The sequence below is a fragment of the Typopeltis vanoorti genome, chromosome 18 (assembly GCF_054136105.1).
Source record: "Typopeltis vanoorti isolate ZY-2024b chromosome 18, IOZ_Tvanoo_1.0, whole genome shotgun sequence".
In the NCBI taxonomy this organism is placed as follows: domain Eukaryota; kingdom Metazoa; phylum Arthropoda; class Arachnida; order Uropygi; family Thelyphonidae; genus Typopeltis; species Typopeltis vanoorti.
Genome location: NC_143566.1, coordinates 40,663,005 through 40,687,612, shown reverse-complemented (window position 1 = coordinate 40,687,612; position 24,608 = coordinate 40,663,005). Strand labels below are relative to the sequence as shown.

At 37.7% G+C, this 24,608-nt stretch overlaps 1 protein-coding gene across 1 annotated transcript in view; it reads right to left on the bottom strand.

Moving 5' to 3' along the window:
• Nucleotides 1-16,880, bottom strand: part of LOC150096610 (pyrimidodiazepine synthase-like) — an 85,031-nt gene extending 68,151 nt beyond the window's left edge. The window contains exons 1-2 of the mRNA XM_090408752.1: nt 16,705-16,880; nt 7,401-7,506 (exon numbers count right to left, since the gene is read on the bottom strand). Coding sequence (XP_090264878.1) covers nt 7,401-7,506; nt 16,705-16,729 — 131 coding nt within the window. The 5' untranslated portion in view covers nt 16,730-16,880. The remainder of the gene's footprint in view (nt 1-7,400; nt 7,507-16,704) is intronic.
• Between the last annotated feature and the right edge of the window lie 7,728 nt (nt 16,881-24,608).

Below are 24,608 nucleotides of genomic sequence, written 5' to 3'. Positions count from 1 at the left end.
GAAACATATTTAATTTTTTATTTATTATTTCTTTTTGTTTATTCTTTATATTTTAATGGAAAAAATCACACATTGGTGTTGGTTCACAAATTTTGCTTCCTGTATATTAGTAAATATATGCTTATTCATATGTTTTATTTCAAAAGGTATTGATAAGAAGCACAAAAAAAAGCTTACAAACACAAAATCTTGCGCTCCGTTGAAACGGCCAAGTTTTTCACGCTTTAAATTAATGTTTCATTGCTAGTGTACACAAGTACAGGCGATGCTCGAGAAAGAAATAAGCTTGGGGTGCAGGGCAACTGTGCTTTGAGCACATATAGCATATAAATACAATAAATGAAGAGATGGTTATGAATGAGGGAGTGGTATGAGTATAGAAAATGAGAGAATGGGTGTGCAAGAGAAGCGGGGAAGCGGGTCTGCTCAGAGTGGACAGGAGTACACAGCATGAGAAAGGTGGATGCTCTGAGGGGAGGTGAGAGCATGTGTAGACAGGAAAGAAATGGGATAACCTTGGATCAAGAGGAAATAGTTGGAATTCAAAAGGTTTTTAAAATGAATAAGCAGAAAGGGAAATGGCCCCAGTCGAGCATGGAGAGATCACATCGAGTGAGTGGTATCAATGGAACTAGCTGTAGATCCGAAATTAGCTGTTGTGTTTGTATACAAATGCTAGAAGTATAAGAAACAAGGCAGATGAAATGGTTGCATTAATTGCGTCTGTTCGGCCAAAGATTGACGGAATAAGCGAGACATGGTTAGAAGAGGACGACATCCTGACAGGAATAGAGATGGAAGGGTATGTGTTTTGTGAGAATAGAAGGGGTAAAAAGGGAAGGGGCAGTGCTATTGATGATAGAGAAAAAGTTATGTCCATACAAAGTAGAGATGCAAGACGGAAATAGTACCAGTGGTTTTGAGGCAGTATGGTGTGAGATAGAGGTGAATGGAATCAAACACTTGGTTGGATGTTGTTATAGACCAGATAATGTGGATGGTGGCGATAATGAAATGTATAATCAAATTAGTCACGAAAATAAGAAAAGGGTGATCAATATGGGTGATTTTAATTATGAAAATATAGACTGGAATGATGAGATAGCAACTGGAAGTAAAGAAAATGAGTTTCTTGAGTTTTTGAGGGATAACTACTTCAGACAGTATGTAACAGAGGGCACACGAGGATTGAGAGGTCTTGGATTTGGTCATCTCATCAGAGGATATAATTATAAATGAGGTGTCAAATCATCCACCAATTAGTGAGAGTGACCATGAGGTGATTACCTGGGTGGTTGCCAGCAGTGTGAGGACCCCTGTGAGAAAAGGGTATATGTGGAACCAGAAGGAGGGGGGGTGATTATGAAGAGCTCAGGGGACAGCTTGCGGGTGTAGCATGGAATGAGGAGTTAGCTGGAAAAGAGATCAATGTAGCTTGGGGGATTTTCAAAAACTATCTAGTAGATGCAATGTCTAAGTGTATTCCAAGGGTGAGAAGGTTAAATAAGGTAGGTGTGAGATGGATGAATAAAGAGATTAAGCATGCGATACAGAGAAAGAGGGCATTGTGGAGGAAGCATAAGAGAAGTGGAAATAACCAATTCCATGAGGTTTAAAAAGACCAGGCAAGGAGAGTGACTTGGTTGGTGAGGGTAGATAAAGAGAGAGGTATGAACAGCAGTTAGCTAATGAAGCCAAAAAGAATCCTAAGGAGTTCTTATAATATATAGCCAGCAAAAGAAAGAATGATTATGGAAGGATGACATTGATAGGAGAAAATGGTATAAAGCCAGTTGTTGCAGAATGTGTGGTGGAGATACTTAATGAGCAATTCATAAAGGTCTTTCAATCTTGTGAATGTGACTTCATGGAGAGATTGAGAGCAGTAGATGATGGGGAGGAGAGACTGACTGTAAGTGAGCAAGAGGTTTATGGGGAGTTGAGTAAACTAGATGTTAATAAGATGTGGGACTTGATAATATATCACCATGTATTCTGAGGGAGTGTGCCAGGGAGTTGACACATGCCTTGACATATTTTTTTAATACAAGTCTTGCACTCTGTCAAGTCCCTAAGGAGTGAAAGGAGGGCAAGATTGTGCCACTTCATAAAGCACGTGATCGAACTCAAGCATCAAACTATAGCGCTATCTGTGTGTCAAGTGTTGTGGTTAAGTTATTGGAGAAGCTTGTGAGAACTAGGATTCAGATTTGGGTTGACAACAATGGGATTATCTTTGATGGACAGCATGGATTTGCTAAAGGGAGGTCATGTTTTAGTAATCTACTTACTTATTACAATAAAGTGACTGCTTCCTTGGACAGAGGAGAAGGATATATAGTAATATACATAGATTTCGCAAAGGCTTTTGATAGAGTACCTCATGATAAATTAATAGCCAAACTAGAGTAGATGAAGTTGGATATTAGATTAGTGCATTGGATTGTAGACTTGCTATCTAATAGGTATCAACAAGTTGTTTATGGGGTAGCGATATCCAAGAAAAGGAAAGTCAATAGTAGAGTGCCTCAGGGGGTCTGTTTTGGGGCCATTACTGTTTAACTTGTATATTAATGACATAGGTGAAGATTTGGATGGAGATATTCAGTTGTTTGCAGATGATGCAAAGTTGGGACAAACCATGAAAAGTATTGAAGATGTTGTGACCTTACAAGAAGACTTGAATAAATTGAGTGATTGGGCATGGAAATGGAGATGCGAGTTCAATGTTGCAAAACGTAAGGTTTTAAAATTTCGAAAACAAAGATGGGATACAGAATTTATGCTTGGTGAGGATATATTGTTAGAGGTGGAAGAAATAAGAGATCTGAGGATGATAGTGGATAAGGATCTGAAATTTAGGGGACACATAGCCAAAATTGTGAAGACAACACAAAGGCTTCTGGGAATGATGCAGAGGACATTGACGTGTAGAAGTAGGGAATTTCTTGTTCCATTGTATAAAGCTTTGATTAAGCCACATATGGACTACTGTGCCCAGATTTGGTCACCTGGTTTTCAGAAGGATGAAGAGATGTTGGAAAGAGTCCAAAGTGATTGACTAAGATAGTTTCTGACCTCTGGAATGTCAAGTATGAGGAAAGATTGAAAAGATGTAATTTGCAGAGCCTGGTGGACAGGAGGAAGAGGGGAGATATGATAGAGACCTACAAGTTGGTAAGGGGGTGTTATAGGATCAATGTTGGAGAAGTTCTACAGAAAATAGTGGGAGATAGGGGAAGAACCAGAGGTCATCCCTGGAAAGTGTATAAAGATGATGCGAGTAGGGGAGTGAAAGACAAGTTTTTTTCATGCAGAGTTGTGAATGATTGGAAATGCCTTGCCTGAGAGTGTGGTGTCTGCAAGGAGTTTGAATGTGTTCAAGGCATGGTATGATGAGCTGTGTGTGTGTGATAAAAGGACCTCCCAGATGAGTCTTTGACTCCATGAGGTCTTGGGGCAATAATAATAATAACAGTAAATATTATAATCATATATGTCTGTATCACAATTTTTTTTTTCAGTGGGGGGGGGGGGGCGTGAAATATTTAATTTTTCAAAGGGGACCTTTATATCAATTAGTTTGGGAAGCACTGGTATAGACAAAACCCTTTGGTAAACAAGATCTTGGTTCCATTCCCATCCATGATGTGAGGAACCTTTATCTGGTCTCTTTTGACTAAAGGTGAGTTTCTGATCAATATACCCATTTCATAGGATGGGAAAAATCCCTGCTACCTCAACATGAGATCAGCTAACTCATCTTCAACTGAAAAAAATAAAGATTCAAATACTACTAGAAACAATCAAACAGAAGGAAATCTCCAGGGCTGCATCTAAAAAGGAAAGGAATAAAGTCATTGCTGTCAATTGCAAAATGATATCATCAACTACAACTATCATTATTTTCTTGAAACAAATTTAATATTTTATCTGATAAAGTTCCATACCAAATTCAATATTTCATCCTTAAAAATATGTTTTCATTATAACAATCCATAAGCAAATGCCCTACTATCTTTTTTATTGCTTAATTCCTGTAATCATACTTTATTATTATTATTATTACTACTCAGGCCTCCATGGTGTCAAAAGACTCATCATTAGAGGTCCTTTCTAAGAAACACAAGTCTATCAAGACTCATCAAGGGAGGTCCCTCCTAGGAAACACAAAGTTTATCATACTACTCCTGAAATGCAGACCGTTCTCGCTCTCACCACTCCATCAGGCAATGCATTCCATGGTTCAACCACCCTCCTTCAAATCCTGGGGACAAACTGAGAACAATAGCCTAAGTGTGGTCTGATCAGTCTTATACAACAGAATGATAACCATTTTATCTCTGCAGGTCAGTGTCCTTCTCATTATTGCAGCAATCCTCTGCGCTACCTTCACTACCTTTTGCAATATGTCCCCTAAATTTCAGGTTTCTATCAATCATCAAAACCAGATCTCTTGTCTCTCCAACTTACTCCAGTTCAACTCTTCCCTTCTTGCTCTCACCACTCCATCAGGCAATGCATTCCATGGTTCAACCACCCTCCATGCAAAGAAACCACTCCTCAACCTCTTTCTCACAGTTTCCTTTCATAACTTCCAGGAATGGCCCCTTGTCATGACTCCTTCCCGCTGTTCAACCAAGCGAAAGAACTCCCCAGTATCAACCATGTAACCACCTCTCAACAGTTTAAAAGTCTCAATCATATCACTCTCCTTCTATCCGCCAAACTCTGTAGTCCACACTCCCTCAGCCAATCCTCATAACATTGTACAGTTCCAACATCATCTTTGTTATCTGCCTTTGTACCCTTTCCACAGTTAATTTATCCCCCTTCAAATCCTGATGACCAGAATTGAGAACAATAGTCTAAGTGTGGTCTGATCAGAGTCTTATACAATGGAATGATAACCATTTTATCTCTGCAGGTCAGTGTCCTTCTCATTATTGCAACAATCCTCTGCGTTACCTTTGCAATATGTCCCCTAAATTTCAGTTTTCTATCAATAATCAAACCCAGATCTCTTGTCTCCCCTACTTCCTCCAGTTTAACTCCTCCCATAGAGTATGCAACGTCCCATCGATGTGTCCATACCCTCGAGACCTTACATTTTGCTGAATTAAACTGACATCCTCATTCATTTGCCCATCTATCTAGCTTATTCAAATACTCTTGCAGGACAACCACATCTGCACTATTACTAATAACCCTTCCCAGCTTTGCATTTGCAAACAACCGAATATCCCCTTGCAATCCACGGACAATGTCATTGATATAAAGGTTAAACAATACAGGTCCCAGTACTGAGCCCTGTGGAACCCCCACTTGTAATCTTCAGCCTCTTTGATATTGCTCTACCATACACAACTCTCTGATACCTATCGGACAGCCAACCCTGAATCCAGTTGACCAATCTGACATCCAGACCCATGTGCTGCAAATTGAATATCAGCTTATCATGTAACACCCTGTCAAATGCCTTTGCTAAGTCGAAGAAAATGGCAGTATATGCCTTTCCCTCATCTAATGCTCTTGTAACTTTATCATAAAAGGCTAGCTTATTGCTAAATCAAGAGCACCCCTTCACAAATCCATGTTGACTCTCACTGATAACATTACCCTCATCTGCCCAATGCTGTATATGGTCCCTCACTACTTTCTCCAAGATCTTACTAACTACTGATGACACACAAACTGGCCTATAATTAGACACTTCCAGTCTGCTATCACCCTTATGCAATGGCACTATCTTACCTTCCTTCCATTCCATGGGCACCTTTCCCACAGCCAGACTTTAATTGAAAAGTCAGGTCAAGGGCACTATCAATTCCTTAGCACATTCTCTCAAAACTCTAGGTGAAATACCATCCAGTCCCACAGCTTTACTAACATCCAGAGTACTCAGTATGTGGAACACACTCTCCTCCTGCACTGCTAAACCTCGAACCTGCTCTATCCCTCTACTAAAGTGACAATAAAATTATTTAATATTAAACTTATCAAAGATTTTATTAATCAAAATATTTATTAATATAAAATTAACAATGGATTCTGGTTAATTGGGTCACAGTTGGAACAGTATAACTGGCCCAATTAAATGAAGTTGCATGTCAAGAGTTTAAAAGATGTAAATACCAGTTTTTTGTTTATTGCATAGCAAAATTACTGGACTTGTAAACAATTGGCTTTAATTACTGTTGAAAGTTTTTTCACTTGGTTATAAATTAAATTAAAGATGACAGCAAATTATATCCTTGGTTTATTCTTTATCCAAGTATAAACAAAGTTTGCACATGAAATATCTTCATGACTAAGTTACTTGTATATAGAGGCTAATGACTTACATTAACTGCTTTAGTATTCTATAATGCAAAGTACATATCCTTCTGGGTGTGTGTATATAATGTAATGCTAAGTATTATGAGATCACTCCTGACCTGAATCGCTCCAGGACAGGAAACTCAGCAGCGACTCCACCCAGTGGAAGGCAAAAACCAGCCACCGAGAAGAACCTCTCTACTCTCCCCAGGAAACGAGCTACTGTCATTGACTAGACTCAGAAGAGACACCAAAGTTGAAGTAATGTAGACATCATATATTTTCCATATGCAAGTAGTGAAAAGGTGTCACACATTATTGTTGAGATACTCTGGATAAGAGCTAGATGGAAGCTTTTGCCACTTGGTTATAAATTAAATTAAAGATGCCAAGAAATTATACTCTTGGTTTATCCTTTATCCAAGCATAAGCAAACAAAGTCTGCATATGAAGTATCTTCACTATGCTACTTGTACATAGAGGCTAATGACTTCACATTATATTGCTTGTAAAAGATTTCTTTTAATTTCTGTTGTAATTCCATGTCCCAACACATAGGCCAAGTCTTAAAAAATATAAATGTCATTCAAGCATTTTTGTTCGCATGGTATTGAACTGGTAAACTCTCCATTCTAATCCCTTGAAAGCATCCAATAACTAACAACTTTTGTTTATTACTTCCAGACATATCTGAGCAGCATATCACACCACCTATTGCTTTCATGGATTCAAACAGAGTAGCATGTTTATAACATAGGGTATCACCTGATGTAGCAAAATAAAATAGTTGTTTCATCAGCACTAAATTTTTTAATGAAGATTACATAATTTTTCTAACAATCATATGATAAAAGTTACTGGCTGGCCCAAATAAAGCAAATTCTGTTATATTCTCATTTTGTTTTTGTTCTTCTTTGGGCCAGCCAGTAACTTTTATCCCAATTAATAAAATGGCTGCTCTGAGTGGAGGACCAATTAACCAGAATACTGTATTAAAATGAAATATTAAATATTTTAATATTACTTTATAGGAAGAATATAAAAAAATTAAATGATTTTCATTAAAATATAAAAAATATTACGGAATGTTTTTGGCCAATAAAGTAAGGCAAGCTCTTTGTGCATAGGGACAAAATCGCATACTGTACAATCTCAATTTTCCTAATTCCAAAGGAGGAAATGATGAACCTACAAAAAATGAGGAATCAGCTTAAGTTTAGACACTGTATGCACAGAGTGACTAATACAATAATACAATTTTAATCAAATTCTAGATATGTATCCTGAAGTAGTGTACAGATTGAAATTAGGGCACAACATGAAAAGCTTACTTTATTAGTAACTTCTAATTGACAATATTCCTTCAAATTAGTCTTACCTATTAGGACTCCAATATTGTCAAGATGTAATATTGTCTTCTAAGACACCTCTTAACCCATTAATCCACCTTGATCTTGGTAATCCAGTTAGTGTTTTTCCTGCCATCATGATATTAAACACTTGTTTCACTAACCTAGAGATTAGCTCTACTCACATCGGATGCTCAAAATGTCGAGTTCTTTCCCAATATCTTTCGTTTTTGATCATCAATTTTCCAATGATGAAATTTGTTCACTGTCCTAATTTTTTTCAGAACTCTAAAATCAGTGGTCTCTAGTTTTTATTAATATTATGATTCAGGATCTCTATGGAGTCACAAGACTCATCATGGAAGGTCCATCCTAGAAAGCAAAAAGTCTATCATACCACTCCTTGAACCCACTGACTGTTCGTGCTCTCATCACTCTATCAGGCAATGCATTTCAGGATTTAACCACATTCCATGCAGAGAAACCATTCTGTATCCTCCTGCTCATGAAACTTCCTTTTATATCTTCCAGGGATGGCTCTTGTCCTCACTACTTCCCCCTGTTCCACACAAACGAAAGAACTCCCCCATTGTCAACCCTGTAACTACCTCTCAACAAAGTCTCGATCATATCACTTCTTACCACCAAACTTTGCAGTCCACATTCCCTAAGCATGGCCTCATAACTAACATTTTAGAGTTCTCATATCATCTTTGCTATCTGCCTCTGCACTCTTTCCACAGTTAATTTATCCCCTTCAAATCCTGAGGACCAAATTTGAGTCGTCTGATCAGGGCAATCCTGTAGGTTACTTTCACTACCTTTGCAATGTTTCCTGAATTTCAGGTTTCTATCAGTCATCACTCCCAGATACCTTGTCTACCCAATTCCTCCAACAGACTTTTGATCAACTGTTTTCCAGCTCTCGGATTCATAAATTAAAATTGGTTTGAATACTGGCTTGTATACAGATAGTTTATTGTTTTGACTAATTTCTCTATTATTCCAAATAAATGTATTCAATTGGTTCATACCAGCTATGATTGTTCTATTGTCTATTTCCAAATTTAATTTGCCATCTTCATTAAAACTGTGCCTAACTAGTCAAAATATTTTATTTGGTTTATAAGTTCTCAATTCAAAATGCAGTTTAGATTTTCCATACGCATGCATATTTTTGCAGTTTGTCCTTTTATTACTGATTTCCATACCAATTTTGCTACAGCTGTTATATAATTTAGTTAAGACTGAAGACTTGCAGCAGATTTATTTAGGAGTATAACATCATTTGCATAAAATAAAGAACCTAGACTAACATCTCTAATATCTTTAATGCGATTTTTTTCAAAATGTGATCCATAGAGTTCACATGTGCCGACCTGGTTGGCCGAGTGATTAGTGTATCCACTCTCCAGCCAAAAGGCTGTTTGCTTTTGAATCCCACTGTGGGCATGGATGTTTGTGATTGTCTGTGAAAATATTAGTGGTGGTGAGCAGTAGATAGCATTGGTGTAGATCAGCGCTTCACAAACTGTGGGCCGTGGCCCCCCCTTGTTTTTTTTTTTTTTTGAGACAAGGAGTGATGAGAGCTTGGTCCACCTTTGCTACGAGTTGCCTCACTCCTGAATTACTTCAGGCGCAAACTTTGTTTGCCTACACTTGGGTAAAGGATTAAACTAAATTTATTATGGCCCCCTTGGGGGGCATTAGTTTTGTTGAGGGGGCCATGAAATAATGAAAACAAATTTAAAATGTTTAAAGACTAATAAGATAGATAATATCTATCTATATAAAAATATAAGATAATATGCCATGTCAAATGTTTATGTAAGATGCTAAAAATGTAATATTCGCTGTGCATGTTTTGTATTGAATATAAATACAATAAATATTATAATAATATATGTCTGTATCACGATTTTTTTTTTTTTTCGATGGGGACCATGAAATATTTTAATTTTTCCAAAGGGGCCTTTACATCCATAAGTTTGGGAAGCACTGGTGTAGATGATGAGGTTCACTGTAGTAGGAGGATTGAGTAGTGGAGACGGAGAATTGTAGAGCAAATGCCCTCCCTCGATAAGTCTTTGGACTTCCTGGAGGTGTCACGTAATAATAATAGAGGTGATGAATAACAGTGGATATAGCAAACATTTTTGTTCACAGCTGATTTTACTTAAAATCATCTTCTTGTATCTTCTTCAATTCTAAATGCTGGCTAAAAACTGAAAACAGACTATTTATTGTTCGATGTAATGTTCCATTTATACCATATAAGTGTAGTGTTTTGGACAGCTTTTCTCTTGTCATAAGCCTTTTCCAGATCTACAAAACTCAAATAAAGGTCCTTCTTATATTCCCATGATTTCTCAGTTATTTTTATTTAAAGCATAAATATGACCCTAAGCCAACATTTGGCCCTAAATCCAGCTTTTTCTTTTCGCCCACAAGTTTTCTTTGACTTTCTCAAGAATGCTTGCATAAATATGCTTTAAATAAAAATAAATATGATTTATGCAGACAGACAAATCGGCCCTTCAGAACACACGCAATTTACAGACAAAAAATACTAGTTGTGGTAGTAGTGGAGGTGGGCGGTAGATGGCGTTGATCGAGATGATTCGTAGTAGAGGTTCGGTGTAGTGGTTGAGACAGTTGTAGGTGTCCTCCCATTATGAGTCTTCGGACTCCTTGGAGGTGTCACAAATAATAATAATTATCTGAAATACTCAAGAAGAGATATTATTATTAACATCAGACCTCAAGTGAAGACAAAATGCTCATTGCAGGAGGTTAGTCCATGCACGCACGCACGCACACACACACACACACACAAAAAAAGGCATGGAAAATCTTGCCCTAAATATTAAGTTTCTGCATTCATCGTGCTCTTAGACAATACATTCCACTCACCAACCACTATCCATGCAAAGAGCCTGTTCATCACTCCCATTGCTCACACCACCTTACAAGGCTTCTACGGCTAGCCTCTTCTGCCCCTGTCTCCCTCTGCTCTATGAAAAATCTCCACATTAATTTGGTAACAACCCCTCACTAACCAAAATCTCAATCATGTCCCCTCTTGTTTTGAAAGCTTCTGCAGTATGAAGATATAATAAAATGTAATGACAGCATTTAAAGACATAGAAGAAATTGATAATAAGAAATGTTTATTTTGGTTTAATCCTTTATCCAAATGTAAGCAAACAAAATTTGTGATCGAAGTTTCTTCACAACCGAGCTATTTGTATGTAGATGCTAATGACTTCACATTAATTGCCTTAGTAGTGGCCATTCCCATAATGCATAGCACTATATACACCCATAGTGCTTTGCATTATAAGATACTAAGGCAATATGTGAAGTCATTAGCCTCTGTATACAGATAGCTTCGTTGTGAAGAAACTATACGCACAAACTTTGTTTGCTCACACTTGGTTAAACTATTAAACTAAGAATATAATTTCTTGGCATCTTTATTTGATAAGAAATGTTTACTTAGACACTCAACTAGTTTCATGAAATAACTGTTTCACATCAGGAAATAATAGTGAATAAAAAAAATTAAGGTACAAGTAAGGCTAACTATGGAATTGCACATGTGCTATGTGGAAACTTGATGATGTTGGTGTTATGTGTACCACTGCTCTCTGTGTGGGTTAATGTCCGGACTTGGTATATTATGCCTTCTTTCGGTGTACTGTTGTGGATATTTCAGACAAATCTTTAAAAGCTTTGAAGTAAAATTTATAATCTATGTGGATGATTTTAGTTCACTGAACTTGTGACATTACTCTTATTTTATTATTATTTTTTTTTTTTTTAAGAAAGTCCTCACTTAACTTCCCCTTATTTTGATAATATTCAGATCTCCAGTGAGGATCAGATCTCTCTTCCTGAATGGACACCTCTAGTCTTTCCTTGACGAATGTACATCTCATCTTTAAATGCTCTATGTATAAATGCTAATGCTATTCAAATCCCAAATCTGCCCAAATGTAGAATACCAAAAAAACCTTCTTAAGAATGCTGATGCTATTCAGAAACGGACAATTTGTTTAACAGATGACTCACAGATTCCTTCCAATCACCTGTCTCATCTGGATGCTTACCACCACAATACCTCCATACATGTAAAATCAGATTTAGTAACTGTAGAATACTGTTTTCACATTTGTGTCGATGTACCGAAAATACCTTCTTATGAATGTCTGATACTATTTAGAACGTGACAATTTGTTTAACAGATGACTCATAAATACTTTTCAATCACCTTTCTCATCTGGACGCTGACCACCACTATTCTGTAAAGAATAGTGGTGGTCAGTAAAGTCACAAGCTGCTGTCAGTCCAAAATCAAAATGCAGTTCAGCTTCAGAATTTCATCAACTTCTCTTCCTCCTGATTTTATTATTATTCAGGCCTCCATAGAGTCAAAAGACTCATTGTGGGGGTCCTTCCTAGAAAACACAAATTCCATCATAACCTGGAAGTTACGAAAGGAAGCTGGCTTCCTTTCGTAACTTCCAGGGATAGCCACTTGTCCTCATTCCTTTCCCCTGTTCCACCAAGTGAAAAAACTCCCTAGTGTCAACCCTGTAACTACCTCTCAACAGTTTAAAAGTCTCAATCATATCACCTCTCCTGCTTCTACCTGCCAAACTCTGCAGTCCACATTCCCTCAGCTGATCCTCATAACTAACATTGTCAAGTCCTGAAATCATCTTTTTTATCTGCTTCTGTACCCTTTCCACAGTTAATTTATCCTCTTCAAATCCTGTGGACCAAATTTGAGAACAATAGTCCAAGTGCGGTCTGATCAGGGCTTTATAAAATGGAATGTCAACTCTTATCTCTGCAGAGAAGTATTGCAGTTTCTCAGTATTGCAGCAATCCTCTGGGTTACCTTCACCACCTTTGCTATATGTTCCCTGAATTTCAGGTTTCTATTAATCATCACCCCCAGATCTCTTGTCTCCCCTACTTCCTCCAGTACAGCTCATCCAACAGAGTATGCAGCCTCCCCATCGATGTATCCCAAACTTCAAGACTTTACATTTTGTTGCATTAAACTGATATCCCCATTCATTTGTCCATCTGTCCAGTTTATTCAAATCCTCTTGCAGGGCTGCCACATCTGCACTATTACTAATAACCCTTCCTAGTTTCACATCATCTACAAACCAGCGGTGTTGCTATAGCTATTGCCACCTGTGGCGGTCAATGAGTTTGCCGCCCCTCTCAATACACACCAAAAATACTACAAAAAGTCAAAACAATGTATAAGGTAAGATTCAAAGTGCCACACGGGGTGGACTGCCCCCTCTGCCCTCCCCTAGCTACGCCACTGCTGCAAACAACTGAATATTCTCCAGCAATCCATTGACAATGTCACTGATATAAAGGTTAAACAATACAGGTTCCAGTACTGAGACCTGTGGGATCCCACTTGTAACCTTCTGCCTCCTTGATATTGCTCCACCATACACAAATCTCTGATACCTATCAAATAGCCAATCCTGAATCCAGTTAACTAAACTGAGATCTAAACCCATGTGCTGCAACTTAAATATCAGCTTATCATGTGGCACCATGTCAAATGCCTTTGTAAAATCAAAAAAAAATGGCAGAATATGCCTTTCCCTCATCAACTGCTCTAGTCACATTATTATAAAAGGTAATCATATTATTGAAGCAAGAGCACTCCTTAACAAATCCATATTGACTCTTACAGATAACATTACCCTCAATAGCCCAATGCTGTATATGGTCCCTAACTAATTTCTCCAAGATCTTAACAACTACTGATGAAAAACAAACTGGTCTATAATGTGACACTTCCAGTCTGCTACCGCCCTTATGCAATGGCACTATCTTACCTTCCTTCCATTCCTTGGGTACCTTTCCCATAGCCAGACTTTCATTGAAGAGACAGGTCAATGGAGCTGTCAGTTCTTTAGCACATCCTCTACTCAAAACCCACGGCAAAATTCCACCATACTAGTCATTCTCCTGGCCTCAGTCTTATATTCTTCATGCATCTGCTCTCCACCCCTGTTCTTATATCTCTTCCATAACCTCTTTTTCGCCTGCAATTTCTGTTTGATATTGTATGTCCTCTTCTTCACTTGTGGAATACAGCTTACTACTGCTGCTGCTAACAAATATTCCTTCACTATTTCCCAAGCACTAATGATATCTCACCCACCATATAATTCCACATACATTCCCTTCTCTTTGATACTCCTGCATGTCTATTTATCTTCCCCAGTTGGAGAGGGTGACCTCTCCAACTGGGGGAAGAGATGCCATCTCAGTTATAATCAGTTCTTCTGATGTCGTGTTCCTTCTATTACATGTTGCCTAACAGTAATAATTTCAAGAATTCTAGAAATTGCATTCTCTAATTACTAAATGCATTTTCCTCTTCCTAATTTAATCTGTGGTAATTAAAATCTCCCATAACAATCATTCTTCTTGCACTTGCCCTATAAAGCCTTCTCTCTCTCTCTCAGAGGACATAAGTCATCATTTATCATAAGCAGTACTCCACCACTATGTTTTACTTTCCTATCCTGTCGAAAAATGTTGTACCCTGCTACTTCCATTCCTGTTATTATATCATCTTCCGTCAATCACGTCCCAATAACCTTCGGACATGCTGCTGCTATCAGTGCCACCAATTCATCTCCTTTATTCAGGATATTCCTGGCATTAGTAAGAAGCATATTTATACACATTCTGGTAATAGGTGCTTGGGAGAAGCACCTATAAACATCCACCCCTGCCACCATCCACCCTGTTAATTCTAGTTTCCCTGCATTGATACACCAACTCATTCAGAGAACAGCAATCTCTCCAGATGCCTACATCCATCCTCGTTCAAATGCAAATGGTATCGCGCATACAGTTCCTTTCTGTCCTCAAATGCCCTCCAACATCCATGTATTCCAAGCCTCTCTTCTGACACATTCTGGCTATCATGCTATTCATGATTAATGCTCTTCTACTCAGCTCGTCATTATCATACCTGGGCAACACACATGAACTGTCTTCCCTCTGAGTTTTCTTCTGTACAACCTCAAGCATGAATCTCAGATCTCTCATCATCCGATTTGCACTGCCTCTCAAGTCATTTGTGCCCACCATCGCAATCATCTCATCTGCCTTTCACCCCGCTTAATTGCCATAGCCATACTTTCTATCATTCCTATAGGCAAACACTTCTCTGGTATCCTATCTTGCACACCACTGATCATCGAGTCTCCATACATCACACCTCTTACCATTCTGTTCCTTGACTTATTCCACCCATCTCTGTTCTTTGGACCAGCCTTCACCATAGTGTTTCCCTTTTTTCCAAGGAGCATGCACTCTTCCTCCTCCTCTCTCCCTTGTTGATATACATAATTAAAAACATGAATGCTTTATACTGTGCAATGAATGTTTCCTTTGTTTTACTTGCCTTTTCTTCTCACTATATCCCTTCCTTGTGCTGCTTTTACCACTTTTATAATATATCCCTTAAACATGTCCGCTCAAGATTCTCTCCATTCTTGAGGAATTGGCAGTATTTAAATTATGTATTCTTATGAGATCTGGGCTCCAGGGTTTCTCCTTGATGGGGAGGAGGTGGAGAGGAACCAGAGGCGAGTGACCAAGATGATAGCAGGTCTATGGAATAAACCTTATGAGAACAGGTTGAAGATTTGTGGGTTGCAGAAATTGGTTGATAGGTGGAAAAGGGGGTGATATGATTGAGACATTCAAATTACTGAAAGGTTTCTATAAGATTAATTCAGAGGATATTTTTCAGAACAGGACTGGTGGTGGGAGGACTAAGGGCCATCCATGGAAACTGGGCAAGAGTGTGTTAGAACTAGGTTTTTTGCTTGGAGAGTGGTGAATGAGTGGAATAAGCTGCCAGAGTCTGTTTTGGGTGCCATGACTGTGAATGAGTTCAAGGCAAAGTATGATAGATACTGTGTGGATGTTGAATAGTTGTTCTTGACATCATGTTTAGGGGCCTCCCTCGATGAGTCTAATGACTCCTTGGAGTTGCCCATAATAATAATAATTCTCATGCAACAGTTTAATACTGCCTTTTCCCACTGCATTCATTTTGAATACTTTTATATACATAATTTTGAATACTTTTGAATACATAAGGTATTATCACATCCTTATGCTCATGGTTGGAAAATATTCAGTACAACAACACCACCTAATTTATATCAAGAATACATAATTTAAATACTGCCAATTCCTCAAGTATGCTGCATCAGAACATTTTTATTAGTATGAAATACATAACAAAATAATCATAGATTAGTTTGACTAAAACTTGTCCCTCAGTCACTTCACCACCATTGCCAACAAACTTTTCTAGCATTTTCTTTTTTCTTGTTAGTGACACTGTGGGAAAAGTTCTCTAGGATTTCCCTGAGCCTATTTTGTATACTACTTTAATTTCTTCTTTCTTACTAGCTTGCCACTCTTTTAGCTTACACACAATCTTCATATAACTGTTCACTGCTTCCACTTTGGAGGGTTATCAGATAATAACAATACTTTACTTGCAAATTTTGCACATCTGAAGAACCACTGTATTATCCCCTCCCCCTCTCACTGTGGTTTAAAATCTGCTTCGATATTTGCACATTTATATGTCAATCTCGCCAACATAAAGCTGTAAACCTACTGTACGTTAAAACTCCAGATAGAAAAAAGGCTTATTTTATATTATAATAAGTAACAAAATATAAAATAAAAGATATACGCAATTAACGGGGGTAAAATACACAGTAGCGAACTAAACGATTATGTAACATTGACAGTAAATCGTATAATCGAGATGGCAGAAGAGTGTTGTATGGTGGTGGTCTCCTGTGATGAATCCTGAAACTCTATGGAGGTTTCAGATGATGATGACACAATAATAATACTTCCTTTCGAATTTCCAAAAGGTTTGTAGCAAGTAAACCATTTGGAAATTCGAAAGGAAGTATTATGCCCAAGAACTTAATTTTTACCTTACCTTTGCTGTAAGCTTTCTGAGTCATTTTAAGAGGTATTCAGGGAAAATGTTTAAAAAAAATCTAATTTTTGGCTATCGACGTCTATTATCACCAACTTTTCTCTCGCATAAAACTTCTCAACAGTTTTATCAGGTAGACTTTTTCTGATTTGTGTAGTCTTCCGCGGCATGTATGCGCACTTTCTGCGCATACTTCAGTTTATCAGGTTATACGTTACTGCGAAGAAACACTACATCAATTTTTCTCAAGATATACAATTGGTGAGTATGCAAATTTAACCCCAAAAGCAGATCCAGGTCACAATACAAGTAGCCTGCGACAGAGCATCAAACAATTACCTGGATAGGATTACAACATCTAATCCAGTGTTTCTTAAACTTTTTGAGAGTGCAGAACTCCTATGAAAAATTTCATAAACAATTATTGGAAAGGAATCATGACTATGAACCATTACCAGCAAAATATTTTAATTATGAAAACATATGACACAAACTATGCATATAATACAGGAACGGGATGAGATTCGAGATCCAGGAGCGATGGTTGACAGTACCCTGAAGTTTAAAGGGCATATTATTATTACGTGAGGACCCCGGGGGGGGGGGGGAAGAGACCGAGGCCTCGTACTCCTGTACACCCAACTTATTCTTCCAGTTACAACAATTAATGTCATCTACCACAAGTAGCATTGTATAAATTGCATGTGTTCTCATGACCGATTTTGCTTATACACAGAATGAAAAACCCCTTATAAAGATTTCCCTCCTCACTACGAGAATAGAACTCGTATCTTTTCCAATTAAAGGACGCAAAGTAACGTAGTTCTTTCAGTTGCGCTACGGAGGCTCTAACTCGTTACATTATGATGTTTTAAAATACTTTTGTTCAAATATTTGTATAATTTAAAGCATCTGATTAAATATCTTTAAACTGTGTTTATGTATGTATTTTTTATTTTTATGTTTCTATAGCTCGGCAGAAATAATGCTAGCATCCTCTGCACTAGGCCACCCGAAGATAAACTTAGTTATATCTAGTCGATGACTGAAGGAAATTTTTGTAAGCCTTCTTCGACCTGCTCCCATGTTAGTCGATCTCTGGAACGAGCAAGCGGATTTTTTCTTCCCCTGAACTCAGGGAAATTGACCGTAGAACACAAACTATTTCAGACAAGAAGAACATCTCCTGGTAGTGTTAGATACCAAGAGAGGGTAGTTGTTTTACAGTTTCTTCTTCAGTTGCCGTTTATAATTAGTGATAATCTAGGGCCAGCTAGAGTAGCACATAGTAGAGTGGAATCTAGGAAAATGATGGTGATAAGTGCAGAACCTCAGGGTTTAATACTAGGGCCACTAGTCCATTACATAGGGTACGACTTAAGAGGGGATATTCAGTTCTTTCCTGATGATGCAAAGCTGGAGAGAGCAATAGTTGATAAAGGTCATGTCGATATCCTATAGGATGTTTTAAATAAATTGGCATCGTGGGCGAAGTATAATGATTGTCTATTTAATGTTGCAAAATGTAAAGTTATGCACTTAGGGCTGAAAAGGTTGCATATGGTGTATCATAGTGATGGTATTGGTTTGCAGGAAATTGATGAAGCTAAGGACTTGATGGATAAAGAGTTGAAATTCAGAGGACATATTTATAAGGCTATGATTTGGCCACATCTTCACTGTGCACAGATTTGGTCACCTGGGTTTATTTAGGAAGGTTGAATATTATATCTGAATCCTTTCGACCAGTTCCTGGAGTTAGGGACGAGTGACCAAGATGGTGAGAGGCAGGGCTGTGGAACCAAGCATACGGTGCATGCGGGCGTCGCTACGAATGGGGCGCCGCCGCCGGGACACCGTTCATAAGTTCATTTTTAATAAACAAAATTTTTATCATAAAAACAAAAAAAAATTAGAATGATCAATATTAAAATAAATAAGGCCAGATACACCGAATAAAAATTAAAAAAAATTGTATATTGCCGCCTCTTTGATCAGCTGGCTGTTTACAATTTTGCAGCGAGAGCAGGCTAAATGCTTGCCTGCAGAATGTTATGTCTACTGCAATCTATCTAAAGTGAAACGGTGAACGGTTTTTATGCGCAGAAACGAATTTTCGTACAAAACATTTGTTGCTAGTTAACCAGTCATATGGTACGGATCTCAGTAGGCTACTGACAGTAGCGCAGTGCAGACTATTATTTCGTGTCTGTGTCGTGTTGTGCAATAATTGCTTGTGGGTATAAAATAGAAATGGAATCAAAAATTTAAAAAAAAGTTATCCGCTGCACAAAATCGTAAGCGTCATGTTGCAAAAGAAGCAGATATTAAGAAACAAACTAGGGCTCTTAATAAATTTGTTAAAATATTAAAATATTCTGATACAGATTGTAACCAACTCGATACATCAGAAATCAGAATTGAAGAACCGTGCACATCATCCAGTTTGCATGAAAGTACTATTACAACTATTGAACAAGATAACAAGACGCATGATTTAAGTGAAAAACAGTTAGGGGAAGATTTAATTGTAGTTGAACACGAAACTAACACTTTGATAGTCTCTGTAAATTTAGAAGATCCAGGTGAATGGGGAAATATTGATGAAAAATTACGAGTTGTTTTAATTGAAATGGGGACTGTTCAAAATAAAAATATAATATATCCCAGAGATACATATGGTCATAAATTTGGCGACACGTATTATAAAAGAAAAATGGAAAACAGGGAGCTCGTGCCAAGAACACGGCTCATTTATTCCGAAACTTTAAATTCGGTTTTTTGCTTTTGTTGCAAACTTTTCGAACCTATTGAATCAAGTAGTCTTGTAGAAGATTATAACGATTAGAGAAATGCAAGTACAACTTTCATAGACATGAGACCAGTTTAACTCACATGACAAATTTCTTAAAATGGAAGGAACTTGATAAAAATTTAAAAAACAAAACTACTATTGATTGCCAGACTCAAAGCATGTATGAAATGGAAAAGAAACATTGGGCGAGTGTTTTAGAATGCCTGATTGAAATTATAAAATTCCTTGGTAGCCAAAATTTAGCTTTTTGCGGATCATCTGATAAATTATATGAAAGGAAAGTTTTTAAAATTAGTCGAACTGTTTGCGAAGTATGATCCTGTTATGGAAAATCATGTTGAAATGGCCCTACAACGAAACAATAGAGTACACTATTTGAGTAAAGACAGTCAAAATGAAATATTCGAAACTTTAAGTAACGCAATCAGGGATACAATTTTATTATCAATTCGAAAATCTAAACATTATTCCATAATTTTAGACTGCACACCTGATGCAAGTAAAACAGAACAAATGACCATTATTATTCGCTTTGTTTCCTGTGACAATGGAATTGTCAAGATCAGAGAAAACGTTTTAGGTTTTGCAGATATATCAGATTCCACGGGACGTGGTTTATGTGCAATAATAATGGAACAACTAAAAAATGGAACATTCCTATTGAAGACATGCGAAGTCAAGAACAAAAATCCTCGAGCTTTTTACGTGCCATGTGCTGCTCATAGTCTAAATTTAACCATTAACGATGCAGCCAAAGTGAACGCAGATACAATTAGTTTTTTTGTAACTATTCAAGAAATATACAATTTCTTTTCATTCTCTTACAAATGTTGGGCAATCTTTTTCAAGTTCGTAAAAAAATTAACATTGAAACAGCCATCAGAAACGCGATGGGAAAGTAAAATTAATGCAATCCGTCCTCTACGATATCAGTTACGAGAAATTTACGATGCACTTTTTGGAATTTTAAATAATGAAAATTTTAATAAAGAAACACAGCATGAAGCACAAACATTATGTGCTAAAATAAAGGACTTCCAATTTATTTGCTCTCTTATAACTTGGCATGGTTTACTTAACACAATAAACCCTGTGAGTAAAATGCTTCAAGACAAAAATATGAACATTACATTTGCTTTAGAATCTATCGAAAACTTAAAAATATTCTTACAAAAGTATCGATCAGATAAAAATTTTAAAGAAGTTCTAAAAACAGCAAAAGAACTTATTAATTTGTAGTAATCTATACAAGAAATTGAAATTATCATAACATGTTTTTAGTTGTTCAAAACGTTCTATTAACGAACACATTGCAACGTCTAGAAGTGTATAAAACACATTCACTCTAATTTATCTTCTAGCGATTGTAGCGTTTCGTCATTAAGCTCGTAATGAAATTGTCGTGTATTTTTTCGTCGTCGAACTTCCGTTCTGAATGATAGAATTCATTCAGGTGCCAGCTTTTATGCTTTAACAAATTAGCGATTTTCTGTCAAGCAATCTTATAATAAACAAAAAAATTGGAAACAGAGAGATATATTTTGTAGATATATCTTAGAAGAGGAGGAGGAAATGAGGGATGTTGGCAGATTGAGACCTGAAATTTCTGAGACATTTTGCTAAAATTGTGAGTACAGCACAGAGCATCATGGCAATTCATGTTAGAAGTTTAATGAAGTGAAACAGCACTTGGAAAAGATGAAAATTAGTATTTAACTCTTCCACTGAGTGACTTCTGTCACTGAGACACCGCCTGGGAGTACAACATCAGACTTGTAATATATTCAGAAGGGTATTGTAAAACTCGATGTAGCTTGGAAATACCAAAGCGCTTTACATCGATTTTTACAGAGGTCACGTCTCATGAGATTGTTACAAAAATAACCTTGTATGCCTCTATATGATTTATGCTAAATATTAATGTAAATGACCTTATGGGAATTGACTGTACTTATTGCTTTAACAAAAATTTCTAGAATGTCAAAAACAAAAGCGATGCTTTGCCACCAGAACTTTGTATAATAGCTCTATGCAAGGGCATAAGAAAGTTATTTGCGACCTTTGCGTATGAACACTTTCAAAGTCAGCGTCAAAGAGATTGGCAACGTTCAGACAAGTTTCCGCTGCCCGACAAGATAAGATTAAAGGAGTGCACAGAGGAGAAAAAAGAACAGGTTGGTCTTAACAGAAAATCAAGGAGTCGTGCCGAATTCTTCGGCGGTTACAACCCTTCGTGCAAGGTTTCGGAGAACGTGAAATAAAAAGGGACTGAGCCGAACATCGTGGTAGGCGGAGTTATCAGGCTCGGCAGAGAAGTCGGAAGTTAGAGGAAGAAATACCGGAAGTAGGATCCGGAGGACAAGACGTTATGGCGAACTCATGCCAGAGGAGAAGCAGATCGGAATGACGATATAATTGCGAATGTAAATACCCGAAGCAGTGTCGGTCGGATGTCTTTTTGCCACAGGAGATCAGCCTAAGTTTTTTGAGTACCGGAAAATTGCAGTCCAAAGCCTGCCTATATCCCGACGAAACGCCTCTTGATGAAAGGAAAGCATAGGGACGACTTTAGTGCAAGACCTTTGGATGAGTGTGCGACACAGAGACTCAGTTTGTTCCATCTTTTGTTGTACATTCCTTTTGTAATCTAGGGGATACGTTATAGATGGACTGATAAGAATTAACTTAATTGTAATAAGAATTGTCCAGAAGAGAGTCATTTGGCATGTTAATAATTCTCATAAGATTTGTGAAATAACTTAGCACAGTTAGCTTACCTATTTGTGAGTAAATTAGTTTCAATTATTTGATTTAATAAGCAGAGAAGTAATTGAGTAATTATATTGTATAGCCATTTACTATTGAAAAGGGAAAGTTTGTATCTTTATGCTAAAAGTCTAACAAATAGAACGTGAAATAAAAAGTGGTTCAGTGCAATGGCATGTACAACTGCAAGGATTAGAAGTTGATAGTGCATGGGAGGTAGTTAAGAAGTGCTTGCATGAAGCAATGGCTGACTGTATACCTAGAGTCCGAATAATAAATCAAGTAGGGGTTAAATGGATGAATAACACCATTTAGCTTGAGTTGCAAAAAAAGAAACAACTATGGAGGGAATTTAAGGAGAAGGGTGACCGGCAGGCACATGAACGGTATAAAGCGCAGGCCAGAAGGGTGACGAGTGTGGTAAGAAAAGCAAAAAAAGATTACGAAAGAACATTGGCCATGCAGGCTAAAGAGAATCCTAAACAGTTTTTTAGATATGTAGCAAGTAAAAGGAAAAATGTACATGGCAGATTGATTTTAAAGAATGCTGATGGTAGGGAGGTAACTGAATCAGTTGAGATAGTTGAGTTACTGAGTGAGCACTTTGCAAAAGTATATCATCCAGGTGGTGACATTGCAGAAACGAATAAACCAGTAGATTATACAGGAATTGTGGTTAATGAAGTGGAGGTGAGTAGTCTATTGCATAACCTCAATGTCAATACATCTGTGGGATCGGATGGTATACCAGCTCGTGTTGTACGAGAAGCAGCTAAAGAATTGTCAGTACCCTTGACCATTTTGTTTAATTTGAGTCTCGGGTCTGGGTTAGTCCCGAGCGGGTGGAAAGAGGGGGAAAATAATTCCACTGCATAAAGGTGGTTCCAAGACTGCTGTTGTAAATTACCGACCGATTAGCATATCAGGAATCATTGTCAAGGTCTTAGAGAAATTAGTCAAGAAAAGAATACAGGATTGCATAGATGAAAATGGGATATTGTATGGGGGACAACATGGTTTTGTGAAGGGTAGATCATGCCTCAGTAACTTGCTCACGTTTTATAACACAGTGACGGCTGAACTGGATAGGGGTAATGGGTTTACAGTGATACTACTGGACCTTGCCAAGGCCTTTGATAGGATACCACATGGAACTCTAATCAGTAAAGTGGAGCAGATGGGTATAGATATAGGGTTGGTGAGATGGATAAGAGGGTGGTTGAAGGAGAGATATCAAAGAGTGGTTTATTCAGGAGTGAAGTCTAAAAGACGTCTTGTGACTAGTGGAGTGCCACAGGGCTCTGTTCTTGGACCACTGCTTTTCAATTTGTTCATCAATGATATTGGAAAGAATCTGAGAGGAAATGTTCACTTGTTTGCTGATGATGCAAAGTTGGGTAGAGCAATTGTGAGTGCACAAGATGTCAAACTTTTACAGGATGATTTGGATAGTTTGGAGGACTGGGCTAGGAAAAATGGATGTGAATTTAATGTGGCAAAGTGTAAGGTTATGCACTTTGGGGTGAAAAGAATAGCAGCAGTATATCGCATTGGTGGAATCATACTCCAGGAGATTGATGAGGCCAGGGATTTGGGAGTGTTGGTGGATAGGGAGTTGAAGTTTAGGGGGCACATTGCAAAAGTAACTAAAACAGCTCACCAAATCACTTGGCTTCTGAAAATTACTTTAACATGCAGAGACGAACAAGTTGTTGTTCCTCTGTATTGAGCCTTGATAAGACCCCATCTGGACTTCTGTGCCCAGCTATGGGCACCAGGGTTTCCTCGTGATGGGGAGGAAGTGGAGAGGGTCCAGAGACGAGTGACCAAGATGATAACAGGTCTGTGGAATGAACCTTATGAGAATAGGTTGAAGATTTGTGGGTTTCAGAAATTGGACGATAGGCGAAGGAGGGGTGATATGATTGAGACATTCAAATTACTGAAGGGTTTTTATAAGATTGATCCAGAAGATATTTTTGAAAATATGACTGGTGGTGGGAGGACTATGGGCCATGCATGGAAGCTGGGCAAGAGCGTGGTTGACAAGGGTGTTAGAGCTAGGTTCTTTACTTGGAGAGTGGTAAATGAGTGGAATAAGCTTCCAGAGTCTGTTGTGGGTGCTACGACTGTGAATGAGTTCAAGGCAAGGTATGATAGATACTGTGTGAATGTTGAATAGTTGTTCTTGACATGATGTTAGGGCCTCCCTCGATGAGTCTGTTGACTCCTTGGAGTTTCCCGGAACAATAATAATAATAATAATAAAAAATAGGTAGTAGTGTTGTGTTGCCAATTTAGCTCTTTTGGAGCTAGATCTGGC